We start from the raw sequence: 17,020 nt of genomic DNA on the forward strand, positions 1-17,020 counted from the left end.
CTTTTTGAGGGTCCAAAAGGTACATATATGTACTCAAGTGGTAAAAAGTACATATATGTACCTTTTTTTTCTACATGCTGGGGTACAATAGACAGTCTGTGTTAGGCTACTTCAGTATAAGGGTACAAAATTGCCACCAGAGGTACAAGATTGGTCTCTGTAAGGTACAAACCACAAGGGTACAAAACTATACCTTCTGAGGGTACTGTCCCAGTGACAAGCCATCGTACCCCTAAAGGTACAATTCTGTACTTTATTTTCTGAGAGTGTACCGCTGAAGGGTGAAGAGCAAACCTGTGCCAACTCTGAGCTGATACTAAGATGAAGGCCTTGGATGGAGATCTTATTGACGGACGAGCACAATCATTTACTGTGCTTCAAGGTTTCTGGCAGTTCACTTGCTATTGCCTGCATCAGCTCTGCCAGCAGATGAAATGCAAACACATACTCTGATTCGAAGTCAGTACTAACAGCATCCAAATATGCCACTTTACACCAGGATTATGAAACAAGCCAATTATATTTGTCACTGGCATTGGTGTGTTTTACCCTCGCTTTGATTTAGCTTGGCAAAAAAAGCCGGCCACAATAGTCAAATCTGGTGGTCCGGGGAAGAGACAGAGTTGGAAAAGGAGAAAGAAAAAGGGACTTGAGGACAAAGAAAATGGAACTGCGCTTCCAATCATCATAGATCGATAGATTAGGCTAGATGACTAACCCTGATGAACGACCCTGATGAGGTTAGAAGTCACAAATCCCCAGAAACTCATGGGCAGTTTTGCAGAAACTGAATAAGGATATGCTGATTCACCAGCTGTTGTGTCAAAATCTGACTCTCTGCTAAATCTGACGCCCCAAAGCAGAAACAGTTATAACACCTCGAAATACATATTGAGTCGTATGAGTTCACAGTCATAGGCAGCCATTTTTACTGGTTTCTATGCTGACAAAAAATTTGCTAAAGCAAAAGCTTTCAACTTGTAACTGCATGGTTCTGTTTTGTTGAGAAGTATGTGATTGAGACATCGTTTTAGAGTCTGGTCCTACAGTATGTACTCAAAACAGGATTCTGGAGGCTCATATTCAGGGCCGATGTCTACAAAGAACGATTGCAATCCTTACAATATGCTGCCCAAACAAACTCTATTACCCCTAAATACAACACGTGTGATGTCTACTTCATGTGATCTATGAAAATTAAGGTTGTGCTCCAAACGTGATTTAGCCTTTACGAATATTTTCTTTTAAAATTCAATGCACTGTTTTTGGGTGGCGCCTTGTTCTAACCTGGAAAATATGCATTTCATCGAAATGACACAGACATTACGGCAATGTATCATTCAAATCTCCATGCAGGGCAAGCATCTTTCATCCGTGACAGGAAGCCAGGAGCCATTTGACAATGTTGTGGAGACACCCCGACACGTCGCGTTTAGATATGTGGTGATGGCAGAGTAGATTGGCCAGTCTGTTTTGGTGAAGCTCGTGCTCGGGAATTTGGAGACGGCGCATGAGTCACGTTAAAAAGAAGCAGAGGGGAACCAAGCAAAACAGTTTGATGATACAGTGTGGCTTTCGGAGGATCTCTTCAAGCAGGGTGAACAAGGACAGACAAGATAATGACAAGACTGTCTCCTCTCACATGTGCAAACAATTTTCCTGTGCAGAACAACCAGGGGCCAAACGAGCATCGTTCAGTAGGTGAAGCATGAACGAATGCCTCTCACATCAAGTCAAGATGGTGTGTGCACGTGTGTGCACGTGTGTGCACGTGCGTGCGTGCGTGCGTGCGTGCGTGCGTGCGTGCGTGCGTGACGACAGGGCGTGGCACGCCTGCATGAGCCGTGCTTTAGAAGGCAAAGAAAGGCACGCACCTTATCATAAAACATTATGTTTCCCTCTAAAATATTCTATTTAAATTCAACCAATGTCATGTTTAGATTAGCTGTATCCTGCAGGCTGATAACCCTTTGATCCGATTGGCTAAAATGAGGTGTGCAATCTGAAAGCAGAGTGTGCCCATTACGGGGACGGCGGGAGGGAGGGGTGGTTAAGGGTTGAAGGTGACATCAAAGGTAAAATGTAACAGCTGTAATGAACATTGATGCTGATGCCATGTATAGAGAAATCTGTGTAAAAGGAAAGGTGAAATAGGGTACTATATGATAAATATCCACACAGCTGAGATACAGGGGAGGCAGGTGAAAAAGACGGAGATAAGTGCCATGCCCTAAACTTTGTGTCAAAGATTTAAAGAGCGAGAAAAAAAGGCAGCTAAGACCCAGCTGTGCATCTGATGGACTGCCTAATGAGGGCCACGGTACATGGAGTAAAGTGGATAAATCCTTGCACTTCATATATAACCACAGCACATCATATTAGCACAAACACACTCAATATCACATTCTCTAAACCCAAACATGTACGCTACACATATGCACATTTAACCAAGTCCAATCACACTTGGACACTAAGACAGGTCATTTCTGTCTGCTTTTTTCCTCGGTTGTACTTCATCTTCTTGTATTTGTCCATAAACATGTGCGTGTGGCGTTTTCACCCATGTGCTGGAGTGCTAAAATATACAAGAAATGTTCCAGAGCAGTGGCATGTGGGAATGCTAATGTCTGCATCATTCGTTCCAGACTTCTGTTGGTATTTTCCGCTTGGTCCACTAGAAAAATTTCCAGAACATCAGTGGGTGACACAGTGTGCAAACACATCAGCAAATGTTCCGGATCATTCACTGCCTGTATGTGAGTGAGCATGCGCGCGTGCCGCTTAGAGTTGCTCCTTCTTTTGCATTTCCTCTGACGTTTATTCTGCTTTTCACTTGCTCCTCACTGTAGCACAGCACAGCACGACCATATATCCACAGCTAGATTTCCTTCATCACCTCTTGCCTCCCGCATACTGTAGACAGACGTTCTCGTATGTCTTCTCTCTCGCAATTCCAGCCACGAGAGCACATCTCCAGAAGAAAACCTGATGCGGTGAAACACGTCTTATCAGCAACATTGGAAAAAATCAAATTGTCCATACTTTCTACTAAAGAAAATATTTTGATCACACGTTAAAGTGGCCTCTGCCCATATATATATATATCTATATTTATATATCTATTTTTATATGTGTGTGTGTGTACTGACTTGGTTTCAAAGAAAGATAAAAGTCACAAAACAGAAAATTGTTTTTGTACTGGCGAACACGACTGCAGTATTTATTTTGTGCCTGGGTGTCTGGTTCGTGTATCCAAAATATTGTGTATATGAAGTTGTGAGTACAAGGATAAAGTGACTGAAACCTAAGCTCCAGCCATCCGACCTCCAAATTCTCCAAAGACTTTTTTTGCTTCTAAAATGCAATACAACAGTTGCTTTGTGAGAATTTTTGCAAAGCGCAGTGTCACTGGGATCATTTATTTTTTTGTATTTTGGGTATTTTCTTTGTCCCAAAGCAAAGAAAAAAAACATGTCTGTGAGCACAAAGTTTTTGTGACTTTTTTTTCCATGTCTGACTATTAGACTGGATTGAATCTAATCTAATTAATCTCAAAATTATTTTGATTTTACATTAGTTCCAATCAGAGTTTAGCTAAATCAGTTTGAAAATTGGAAAATTCAATCTTTAAAATGAAGCCGAGCTCCGCAACACAATTACAAACTGATCTGTTTGGTAAATCTAATTTTTTTTCAAGTTCTCTTTTAGACAGAAATTAAATTCACTCGACATTGATTGAGACGTTTATGTGAGATGGCGATAAAAGGAGATAGTAATAAAGCATAAGAGTTCTGTCTGAACCTAGTACAGACACCCCAACAATTCAGGAGGGCGGTTCTGTAAGCAATATAGTCTCGATCCACTTCTAGAAACATTTGACGCCACGGGTTTTCTCCTAGTCTGCATGCAGTCTCCACGTCCGTCTCTATCAACTCTCCCGAGAGGCAACCATTTTATTCCATCTGCTCCATGCTCCGCACATCCTTTGCTACTGATTATTTATGTTTATGTATGGCGTTGAAGGGACTCCAAATTATAAGACAGCACAGCACAGAGAGCGTGCTCTCATCATCTCACATGAATCTTAAAAACAACATGAAAATCAAAGCACAGCAGCCTCAGCCCATATATCAGGCTGTTTCCCAGGCAGCTACGAAAAAGTGATGTGATTTTATAGTATAGATGAAGATTTATGATTTATACAGTCAGAGCTTCCCCCCGTTCTTTTACTTATTTCCACCCAGGAGGGCTCTTAAACCAGGAAGTGGCAAGAAATTACCCACAATTCCCCTATGGGGGTTGAGGGTGGGCCGAGAGTTTGGACTGTCAGCGCCCCTTTTGGCGCTCATTAATCATTTGGACTACTGTGGGACAAGCCACCAGGCGCGCACACACAGACACACACACACACACACAGACTCGCAATTCTTTTTTAAATAGGTGTGGTCACAAGACCAATTTTTAAGCTGTCTTTCATAGAAGAAGAAAAAAATCGATTGACGCAAAGTAGAGAAACCCCATTATATGCCGAGGGCGGTTTCCAGATGCGCACATCAGGGACACGCACGCCGTTCATCACTATAGTGAGGAGACAGAAATAGATGGAAGACGAGCACAGCTCAGGGTTCCCCAGGGCTAGTCAACAACTCAGAGAAAGGAGAGACAAGCACAAAGAGAGTCTTTTCTATAGTGGGAGGTTCCCCCTACTCAGAAAGCTGGTGTCATGTTGTACAGCCTCATCGTTGGCAGGACATCCTCCTGGGCTCATTTATACTCAATGCATGCCTATTAATGTCTGAAATAGGTTTGTTTTACTTCACAGTGTTCTAATTTCCTGAAATGCTTTAAAAGATGACTTGAGTGCTTTGTATTTCAAAAGACTTCTGTGTGCAGATTTTTTTATGGGATGTGCTGATACCCCATAACAAATGGTGTGATTCACTCATCATGGTGTCTGTTTTTTCCACATCACCACTAGCATTACCTGAGAGAGACGTTTTAAATCAGTGCCTTTTAAATCTCCCGATTCCACACATTCACTTCGGTTTACTAAAGACAAATCGAGATTGTGGCCACTTTGGAGAGAAATGTTAAACTAGAAGAGCGCGTTGCATCCTGCCCTGAAGTTCAGTCTTTATTATGAGAATAATAGTCTTTTCAGCAAGCTGGTAGTTTGTTCACTTTGAGAGGTGTGGACATTTATCAGACCAACAGAGAGCTGCTGTTTGTTGTATTCTGGGAAAAGTAACAACTCTCATCTTGGTATCTGGTGCTTTAACTTTGACCATTCTCTTTGTCCAGTCTCTGTTTCAAGTTCTCAGCCCAAGAAAACAATATGTACATTTCTGAGCCAAAAAGGTGGCTGGTGTGTCCAGCACTATGAGACATAGGGACGTCTCATAAGGAAGGTGATATACGTTGTTTATTTAACGCTAAAGCATGTTGCTTTTTCTTAACCATGATTAGTTATGTTATTTGCTGAACCTAAGCACACGGATTTAAGTGTGTTTTGTAGCGGAAAAAATCTGTTTGAAAAATCTCTCAGATGGCGGTTGATGTGTTGTGGCTATCTACCCACCCCACTTTCCACCAAGTAAGTGGTCATTCGCTAGTTAAGAAAGCTGACTGTCAAGTCAAATCTGTCGTGCATATTCCAAAAAAAGAAAGAGCAACTGAAGCAAAGCTCTGTAAGGAATTTCGATATAGTACATTATTGTCATATCTAGAGGATGTAAAATGGCAATGTACATATTTTCGTGGTGACGGGATTGCAAGTTTCTCAACTTTATGATAGTGAAACTTTTAGGCCCTGTATTTAGGTACTTTCATGTTGCTCTCATGACTTAGTGAAAAGGTGCATATCTGGACACACAGAATCCCCTTTTAGCGGAGTTTACCGTTGGAAATTAACCACATTCTGGAAGAAAACGGGAATTTGTTCGGCTGTATCTGGAACTGAAAAATCTGATCCCTGTCACAATGCTCTTATCTCAGGATTGCAGACCATGACAGTGAAAGGGTAGTGGGAACGGATAACTACAGACAATAAAGTGACAATTATAAAAAGTTTTAACACAAGATACAGATCAACACGCGATCACCTGTACCTGCAGCATACCGTGTTTCTGACTGTAAATGGGTATTTCACTCTTCCAGATACAGACATTTTCACCCTGTGACTTCTATATCATATCTATAAGTATTGTTGTCACAAATCAGTCTTTATTTCTCACTTTTTCAAGCAAAATGCAACTCTGAGTGCTTTGAAAAGCAATAAATGAACACAAGCAAGGAAAAAAGACTAGACAAAAAAAAAAGGATGACCACACTGATAAAAGCAATTAACAATAAAAAGTAGTGAAATATTAATAAAAAAAACAGCAATAAAACATTACAAAATACCAAAAATAGCATATTATAACACTATAACACTAGTGCACAAAAGTTCAGTGAGCGTAAAAACAGAGATTTTAACCGAACCAAGTCGTACCCAGTCATACAAACAAGTCTGTTTCTGCTGCCCTTTGAAACAAACAAAATCCTCCTATTGCCATTAGTGGCGAAATTCACAACAGGAAACAGACAAAGAAAAGTAAAATGAACAAAAAAAAAAACACAACACATGTATTAGATTTACCAAACAGTTTCTCATTTAAAACAGAGACAACTTTGGGGCGGTCGGTGTCGTAGTGGGTTAAGCGGCCGCCCCATGTACAGAGGCTTAGTCCTCGATGCAGCGGGCCCCGGTTCGACTCCCGCACCGAGTGGCCCTTTGCTGCGTGTCTTCCCCATCTCTCTGCTTCCTGTCTCTCTCACACTGTCCTATCATTAAAGGCATAAAAAGCCCAAAAATACTTAAAAAAAAAAAAAAACAGAGACAACTTTCACACATCTTATCATCCGAGTTTTTTTCTTTGAAATCCACCGTTAACTTTTTTGAGGAAGACCCAACTTCTACCGTTCTTCTCTTAATGCTCTTGCATCTTTCACACTCATGCATGAGCAAACTCTCTCTGCTCCTGAATTAAACCTACGAAGGTTGCCGGGGGGAAAGCTCTATTATGCTGTAATCCATCAATTGGCCGATCGAGGCTTGCCAAAGTAAAGCGACTGTCGCTGCTACGGGGACGGCGGAGAGTACACATGTAGCTGTTTTGAATAACAGAACTTTTAGTCTAAAACTCTGCGAGCTATTCACTCTGTTGGGGCACTTTGCGGTGTAGGCGGTGGAAGCTGGCCAAATCGCATCACAAGCAGCAATTAGCCTGAGTCACAGTGAGAAAGACATACGTTTTCAGAAAAACATGCATACTTAGGTGGTCTCTAATATATATGTTTGACTATCCATTTTTAAGACAGATGTGACAGCAGATGCCCTCTAAGGAGTTGATCCTTTCAACAGAGATTTACATTTGGAAACTCAAAGACTCAGAAGTGATATAATGAAACAGGAAGGGAAGTGGAGCTTCATTTGTGCCGTCCATCAATCTGTACGCCGCTCATAAATGTCAGCCAATGTGAAATTGAATGGTACCATTTGTCTGTGTTTATTAGGCTAGGATGAACTCAGTCCCGTCGACCTTTCAGTGTACATACCCACGCCGTGTTAATTGAGCATAAGTCAGCGGCGATCCAGTGGCAGGCAGTGCCTGAGCACAAGGATCCCTGCGGACTCATCGCCTCCATTAGAAAAAAGAGGAGAGCCCGAAGTCCAGAGGGAGAATGTGGATTTTTTTTATTACTCTAACGCCCAGTCTTAAATGTCAAAGTATTAGCTCCGCGAGTTATTTTTGGAGTCGTGGTACCACAACATCCTTAAGAAAATGACTTTGGGCTGTTTGTTTGGATACAATTTTCTAACTAAACCTTGAGCTCAAATTAAAGCTTTTAAGGATTTTCTTTGACTTCTGGACATATTACATCAAAATCAACATGTAGTGTGTGAGGTTTTTAATTTATGACCCGTATTAGTGAGAACTGAAAAAAGTAGTGCTTCCAATGGCCACACAGACAGACAATGAGCTAATCTTGTTGGATGTTTCTCTGAATAGATTACTCGAGCCTTTTTCAAAAAGTTTCTCCTGCATGGAGTTCGTGCTAAAGTTAGCAGACTTTGCTCTCTAATGTCCAGAGATTTCTAGTATTTCTGCATTAGATTTGCTATCGATGATTAGCATTCTGCATGCAGCTGTTTGCTCTTTTCCCGATTTTTAAGCTCTGCCAGCCTGTGTATAGACAACACTGTACATCTCCACGCTTGTTCAAATGTGATGACGTCCACCTTTTTGCAAGAGGCATCTGCCAACACTTTTGTGCTGGAAAATATTTGCTTCTCGACTCGTCCTGAACACCATTTTCCAAAGTTATTGTACATTTTATACTTCCTTCCCACTCACGCTTCCTTACTTTTCTGCTGCCTTCTCACCCGTGACTGGTTAAGGTTAGATGACATAACTACATCTACATGTTACAAAATACATGATTAGACAGTTGTAAAAGTCGACATGGTTACGGTTTACTCATCTTTATAGTCATGTGTTACTATTCCCTTTATGTCACTTGAATGCAGCCCAACAGGAAACAACAACCTGGGAATATTACACATTTTCTGGTGAGACTGGGCCAATATTTAACAGCACATTGTGCCCTGCGAGCACTAATGCTCTAAAGAGTCAGACCGTTTAAAATGAATTAAATCTAACCAACAATTTGTGGAGATCAAAAGATAAATAAGATAATAAACAAAGATGATAAAGGCCTGTTTTTGTCAGTCAAACTTGCTCATCGAATATGCCCATTTGGAGAATGAAGGCTCAGACACCGTTTCCATGTACATGCCAATACAATGTTAAGCTGTGTGTTGTGTGACATAATTCATACATAGCTATGTATGTGTCAGCATTTAGGACTCATTTGCATTTAAATCAGTTTCCCCAATTCTATTCTCCTAATTTTCAAAATCTCCAGCTACTCTCGTTCAACTGATTGAACTTCTCTCGGTTTAAAATCAGCATGCAGAGTGCCCGTGGCAGCTTCAAATTCTCTTGTGCTTCCGTCAGTAATCTTATACGATCTTATCTGCAAATGTCACATTATTTACCAACCAATTTGTCATTCAAATCCAGTTCATCTGCTTCATCGTCACATTATTTCCTCTTTCGTGAAATCTCTTTTGTGCCAAGGCTGCCCGTGGCCACTGCCAGTAAAGCAGCAATGTGTCACACCAATGGTTGCATGGACAAAAAAGGCTCTGATTGCAAGTGATGTCCCCACCAGACACCATCACTCAAACCTCCCCCCGCCCCGCGTCTGCCCATATCCATCCACAAAGACTGCTCTTGTTCACATACTGTAGATGCTCTCATTCGACAGGGTCCATAGATATAATCCCTTTCATTTCCATACAGAAACCTTTTTTTATACTTAATGGTGTTTCATTCACAACATCATCACAGGGGTAAATGAGTTCAGCAGACCTGGGCAACATGTGCTATTCCTGTCTCTGCTGACATCACTGTACATCGGTGGGACTCCTGTAGTACATGTGTCTGAAATCTGCTTCACTGCTTTATTTTGGAAACTGCATCCTATTCTTGTTGAGGCCAAATTGCGTTTCCAACCACACATGAAACAAAGTGATACAAAAATCCATGGACAGAAAAAAAAGAAGCTCCATCAAGATTTCAGTACTGAGCTTTTTGGTGTCTGCAGACTGGCACGTATACTCACACACCTGCTGGACTCCATCTGAATGTTACAGAACACGGTAGTATGAGGGAATTAATAGTAATTTAGAGTCACAGATTGGAAATTTAAAGGGTTCCACCAATAAAAGTACTCTTAATATTGCTCTAATTTAATAGAATGGAAGTTCAAATCACCCAGATGTCACACCGAACTCTGCGCTGTGTGCACTAACAATAGCATGCTCGTGACCCTGGCCCACCACGTGATTGTAACTGAAGTCTGGTGTGGTGGGTCATTTTGGCCCGGACGTGATAGCCCACAGCCGTTTGACATCCACCGCGCGCCCAGGTGGAACACCTGGATGCGTAAAAAGCAGCACCGTTCCTCCCCCCCTGCGCAGCAGCGTGCGTCTGCAACAACCCACAGCGAGACCCGTCAGTTGTTTCTGGTGATGTGTGCAGAGGCTGGAGTGATAGATGGTGGAAGGTGACAAAGGGAGAAGTGGTGAGGATGGTGCACGAGCCAGCGGATGGTGTCGGGACAGGAGAGGAGATGAGAGAGTGGAGGAAAGGAGGAGGGGGATAGGCTACTTACGCTGCTGTTCTCTCCTGTCCAGTGGACCATTGCCTGGTTGTGGGTCGCATCCCCTTTCAGCACGAACGAGCTGCTGAGCAGGGACATTTGTTTATCCCAGGACAATGCTCTCCTGAGGCGGGGTGAGCTCCCCGCGACGTTCGCATCTTCGTCCACGTCCGTCTGCAAGCCCAGCGGGGAGCCTATTTCTCCGCCGCCCATGTTAGACGTACCATCCTCCCCGGTGCGCCGGTTTAAAGCCCCGCTGTTACAACGCACGGGTCCCGGCAGTGCCACCCAGGCCGAGGCGGTCAACAGAAAGATGCAGAGTTGCGCAGCAGCGGAGACCGGTTCTTCGAGGCGCAGAGGTGCCATGCTTTGCGCCATAGTAGCGCCTGTACCGCGGAGACTGATGGAGATACTGCTGATGCTTGTGGAAGATAGATAGGTGTATACTGTAAGCCGAGGGAGAGAGAGAGAGAGAGAGAGAGAGAGTGAGGGTGAGGGTGGGATGAGAGGGAACTGAAGCGAAGGCAGACAGCGTGAACAACGTACGCGTCTCTGTGCCAAGCGGGATCCACAGGACGGCGCAGCGGTGCCATCTGCTGTCCTGCAGCTGCAGCTTCCGCGCGCTCATCTCCGACAACTCAACCCATCTTCATGAGGAGTCACCCCATGAGGAATTCAGATACATACTGACTGTTGTTTCTGTCACATTTTTACTTAGAATTCGTGAAAAGTGCACAGAAGCAGGCTGGTGGTATCTGTGGGTTTGAAAGAAAATGGATTTTCAAAAAAATCCATTGCGAGAAATCAGCGGTTCATATTCTCATAACCCTGAAATGTTGTTTTTTTTTTTAGTAATCCAACACGGAACAAGGTAATGAGTTTAATATGCTGAACGTCACTTTGTTGATGCAAATGGAGACTGTCTACAGGAGAAACTCGGGTCCTGTGTCGCTCATTGTTAAAGAGTCATGCCTGTTATTTTATAATCTCAAACTTTTTTGGCAAATTCAAGGGGAAACTTGAGCATGGTCTTCCTTGTCAGTAGAGACTCTCTATATATTTTATAGAACTATTATATACAGTATAAATATACATATAGCACTTTTCAAGGTGCTAGTGCAACCTAAAGTGCTTTGTAAAGTAAGAATTTAGATGAACCATGATGGAAATAAAAGATCTATATAAATATAAAAAGTGAATGAATTAATGGCTGAAAATACAAAATTTAAGAGACTGAAATAATTAGGATAGGGCAAAAGACTGCTTTTGCTGCACTTTTCTTTTCTTTTTTGGACTGTGCACATTGAGGAGGATTGAAGTGTCAACACACAGCCAAACTGAAAACCTACACAGACCAAAGCCTGATCTTTGACTCACACCACACACTGGAACACAAGCTGACCGTCATCAGAGCTCCACAACACCAGGCTGAGAAATAAGAAATTTGTCTTTCCATATGTGGCAGGAGTATCCAAAAAACTTTCAAAGGATTTTCTCCAAGCACAACCTCCTGCATTTCAAGCCCAACAACACACTCAGACCAAAAGCAGTTCAACCGAAACAGACCTTTGTGTTGCGGGAATAAAAATAAGTGCTTCACAAGTGCATGGGAGAACACAGGAGAGACAGCTCCTCGGGCTGAGACTCAGCGGCACACCTACATCTTTTTTTGAGAGCAGTCTGGACAGAGAAGAACGATAGTTTGAGGAAAGAGTTAGAGAAGCTACTCTTAATCTTAAACAGGGATAAAAACACATGGGCACAGGTCATCATTTCGACGGCCTTTCGGGTGACATGGCAAATGTCTTCGAGAGCAAAGACGAGAAGTCCAGCTTTCTTTATTCAAGCTCTTGTTGCAGTCCAAAAAGTAATTTAATTAGCAGGAACAAATCTTCAGAAATTACCACTAAATTTGATATAACTTTATACCGCATGATTGTTATTGCAAAATGCCCTGACAATGAACACATTTGTATCATTTCATGGTATATAGTGTTACATAAACCTTTATTTACCTTGAGCACAGCACCAAATTGCGTGTCTGATGCAGTGTGCAGTTGGTGATATGGAAACTGATGAGTAAAAGGATGCAGAGCTTCATGGCCCCCAGCGGCTGGTATAAACAGGAGGCTTGAGGCAGACGTTAGGGGATGACAAAACGGATGTTTATCCACCCACAATGAACAAATACCGTCACGGCACACTCAAGGACCCCAATCTCAGAGGCAGCAGGAAGTCTGATGGCAGATGCCTCTGAGATTTACTGGCAGCCTTTTATAAAACACCACAAACTCCTCCCAAAGCTCTGCCATATAACAGGGTAGTCCGAATCCCCCCCAAACCCACCAAAAGATCAACAAAATGAATAACACACATCAAAATATTTTAACTAATACATTTTCATAAAAAATAGGACACTATTAGAGCCATTTCACGTACTAAACTTCAAACTAATATCTTAATTGAGCAATCCAATACCTGTTACCCCCCCCTCCCCCCTTCTTAATGAAGACGTGGCATCTTTCTGAACCTTAACCTTAAAACGGGGTTCAGGTGGTGACTTTTAGCTTGAACACCCAGGAAAAGGATACAAAAGAGGCTTCAAATTCAAATATCAGTCTTTCATTTCAGAGATTGTATCATTAAACAGTCATTCTTATTGGCATGGCCAAACCTTCCGTCCTAATGTGTGAGAGGCAACTATCAAAGCACCACCATTAAAACGCATTCAGTCTCTGTGTTTGTGCAGTCATTTTAAGCTGAAAGAGCAGTGTGAGTACTGAAGACCTTCGGCACAATCCGTTGCCGCATACTTTTCAAAGGTTTCATTAATGTTTGTCAGTGAAACTGTACTCTCATCAGAAATGAGCACAGCGATAGAAGAGGAATTCCATTAGTTGAGTGATTCATCGACTCGACTTTGTGCTGCCTGTGCCGGAACGGGAGAAAATGGACACCCTGCCTCCATACAACACTTCTCAACCTTCATGGTGAGTTGGGAGATCCTGGTTCCTGAGTTCACCAGAGAGGTGTTTGTGTCCACACTCCCTGTGACAGCTAGCTGTCTCAACTCTCCTCATCGTGTCACTTTTATACATAATTTGTGATGTCAATATACAACCTCAATTCCGCCCTCATTCTGGCAACAAAACATCGACAATAGTTCAACAAAATACTGACACAATTGAGTTCTATACTGAAGTTAGCAGATACTACGACGGTGATTATTCTTAACTCAGGCTTTTCTCTTCAGGCTCCGTGCATGCCCACATAAAAAGAGACATTTAATGTGTCATTTTACACTTCAGACAAGAGAGAAAACAGGTTATTAAGTTGATATTTGCCAGCATTACAGCTGAGCGTAAACTTTATCAGCAGTATAAGCCAAACTTTTTAGAAAACTGGGATAAGACATAAAAAACATATAGCTCATTTATAACCTACTGAAACCACTGTTCCAACGGTAACGTGACATTTAGCCTATCTAGTTTGATTCAAACTGCAAACCTACTTTGGTGGTACAATGTCAGATTCAAAGGGTTTAAACCTACGGAAGCCCAGAGCGGATGTGGTACATATAAACTTTTTTTTGATGGTTTTCTCGAGATAACGAGATAATTGTGTCGTTATCTCGAGAAAACAATGATCGTTTTCTCGAGATAACGAGTTAATTTACCAATGGTTTTCGAGGCCACTTTTTCTCCCCAGTCCGCCCCTGTTTATGTGTGTTTCTGGCAAAGGTGTACCCATTTTTACCCCCTTTTCATTGAAAACTGAATAAAGTAGCCAGATACGGCTGGCTCGACTGCAGCTCAATAGGCGTTCAACTTACTAACCTGTCCTTCTCGAGATAACGAGAAGCGATAACGGCATGATTGGTGTGTGTTAAACCTGATTCCACTCTTCAAATGCTTGTCACACCATTTGCTTTGTGCATTTTCACAAGCAGAATTGTTACACAAACGCTCCACATTCCATGTTTGATTCATAGGCTACTTTATTCAGTTTTCAATGAAAACTGAATAACACATATAAACAGGGGCGGACTGGGGAGAAAAAGTGGCCTAGAAAACCATCGGTAAATTAACTCGTTATAACGACTAATTATCTCGTTATCTCAAGAAAACCATCAAAAAAAAGTTTATATGTACCACGGCCGCTCTGGGCTTCCGCACAAACCTATCCATCCATTTTTTACACCCACTTATTTTATACTTACTGTCCCAGCCGTCATTGGAAGAGAGGCGGGGTTGATTTGATTTAATATCAAAATGATGTCACTCATCAACAATGAATTTTGGTTCAATTCAGCCATTAAATTTCCAACATCAAACACTGATTTTCTGTGAACACAACAATCCAACGTTATTCGATAGACATAAACATCCAGTTCCTCTGCCTGATGACATTTAAATATTTTTAGGCTGATTGCTGTTTAGGATGCAATCAGAAAAAATAAATAAACAAAGTTATGTTGCTTTTTCTTTTGTCCATACAATTTAATTCAACATTTAACATAAACTGCTCTGGTTACAAGTCTAAGTCAAGTCTAAGTGGCCATTTTAGTTCATCCAACATTACAGGCCACATGGTGCTCATCTTTATCAGACAAATTCTCGCATTGATGAACATGGGGCAACATGGGGTTCGGTGGTCCACTACCAAGCAGCTCATGAATCAATCTCAATAAAAAACAAAGTTAAAACTTTCAGGCAAAACTCACTATGGTTTTACCAATACCGAGTATTTTCTTCGGCTATATGCCTTTACAGCCTCTCCAATTTCAGCAGTATGGTTACAACCAATACTCAAGATATTCAAATGGTGCCACAACAAGTGCTGATTACAGCCTCGTGAAAGTTAGCTGCATGGCAACAACCAGTTATTCCAAACAATCAAATTAAGAAAACACATGAAAATGGCCCCCAAAGGAAGACTGGCAAGCTCCCATCACTAAAAGGCAGCCCAAAGAAGCAAGTGAACAAGGTTTTAATAACGGGTAATAAAATTAAGCTGAAGTCAGTGCATTCAGGCTGCTGCAGCTATGAGGGGGAGCCAGGAGAGAAAGCCCGCACATACTGATTTATTAGCAGAAAATGTCATTCAGCATGATCAGGCCTGGAGAAGAGGAGGGGGGCAGGGAAGACTAAAAAAAAAAAAAAGAAAAGACAGATCCAAAAGAGCTCCCAGTCCGGATCTAAGAACAACATCCCTGTGAGCGGATCAGACCAGGACGCCACAGTTTAGTCCTGAGAGTGATTTGTAAATCCTACTGAGCAATCAGCTTAGAGGCTGTTGGTCCTGACTGGTCACTTGGCTTGTTTTAATTCCAGCTCTTGGATTTTAATTGAGATATATTTTTTTTCTTCTGTTCTGTACTGCTCATTCAAATGATAAAAAAAAATTAAATTGTGTGACGTCCGTCCACTGCTTCACTGCCTGTGTGTGTTGGTGACCAGCTGTCCAAGAGGTCAGAGGTCACATTTGATCCAACAAAGTAATGGCTTTCCTGCTGTATCTGTCTTCCAATCCAATTAAGGGTAGAAACTGGATTAAATCATGACTTGGTTTGTCTGGATTAGTAGGGCAGCTGGATGTTTATTCAAGGATTTAAACAAGGATCTGCCTTTTCATACCGTTGACAAGTCGTTCTTTAATCTATTTTTGTTCAATATCTTCTATTTTGCATTGATTTTGCAGATCTTAAATTATAATCCGTAAATAAAATGTTTAACATACTGTAACAGGACTGATCAGTACCAGGGTTTTCTTAGAAGACGGCAGGTTATGTGCCTGTGGTAACATTTTCTATCAACAGCACCGTGCACTGCAGTTACACTCGATATGATGCGATGGGTAAACGTGATGATGAAATCAGTACACATTGTTCCTGACATCAGGCTCAAATGTCATTTAATGAATCGACTTTTACAGAAGCAATCTGGTAAAGTGGGCTATTCCTCCGGGGCCTCAGACCCTCCGGGGCCCCAGAAAACCCAGGTTTTCTCTGCGACAGTTAAATTAAGGAAATTAGATTTATTCCTGAACATAGCTACTCTAAAAATAAAGAAAGAAATAAAGAAAAAAAGAAAACAATAAAAACAATAAAAACAATTTTCGCTGCTTTTAAAGCTCTTTCGGACCTTATGTTAAAATCTAACATTTTTTCTAAATAAATATACATTAAATGAATTAATTTCACAAACAAATAGGTTTTCTCTGGGCTCAAAGGTCACTTTACGCCTCCTGATTCACGAGCAAGTTCATTTGTCCCTGTGTCTGGAGTGTGGTTAGTGAGTTTAAATCCAATTTTAGAAGGTTTATTCATATAGTCCTGGACACACATGACCATTGGGCCATTTTTTTATTATTATTCTAATGTGTCTTTTAATTGCAGTTGAAGTAGGTTTGGGTGAAGTACTTGTGAGCAGTCAGTGTGTTACATCCAGTTGGAGAATCAAAGAGGGAAGTGTCACTGAGAAGCTAAGCTAAAAGCTAATCCGAACACGGGCAGAAGGGAGCAAATTTTCACCATCAAATCTAGAACAACGCAAACCTCCAAAAAATGTCATCGCAGCTTGGGCAAACACTTGATGTTGGGAGCTTTATATTGCGTTGTTTCTGCATCCAGCAGTTGCTTACTTTGCACTGGAGATGGTATTTGATGCCCCTGCATCATGTACGTTAGATATTCGGTCATATTTGCACCCAAGAACTGCCTCATACAGATTGTTGCTCTCCCCTCTCTGAC

At 41.7% G+C, this 17,020-nt stretch overlaps 1 protein-coding gene across 8 annotated transcripts in view; it reads right to left on the minus strand.

The window, feature by feature from the left end:
* Positions 1 to 10,752, minus strand: part of sorcs2 (sortilin-related VPS10 domain containing receptor 2) — a 342,203-nt gene extending 331,451 nt beyond the window's left edge. For 6 of the 8 annotated variants that reach the window (XM_075451686.1, XM_075451687.1, XM_075451685.1 and 3 more), the window contains exon 1: positions 10,282 to 10,751. In XM_075451686.1, the coding sequence (XP_075307801.1) occupies positions 10,282 to 10,647 (366 nt within the window). In that variant the 5' untranslated portion in view covers positions 10,648 to 10,751. Of the gene's footprint in view, positions 1 to 10,281 lie in introns of all 8 variants that reach the window. The other 2 variants (XM_075451689.1, XM_075451688.1) reach the window with 1 other exon arrangement.
* Positions 10,753 to 17,020: the final 6,268 nt, after the last annotated feature.

This window comes from Odontesthes bonariensis, chromosome 19 (genome assembly GCF_027942865.1).
Source record: "Odontesthes bonariensis isolate fOdoBon6 chromosome 19, fOdoBon6.hap1, whole genome shotgun sequence".
Lineage (NCBI taxonomy): Eukaryota > Metazoa > Chordata > Actinopteri > Atheriniformes > Atherinopsidae > Odontesthes > Odontesthes bonariensis.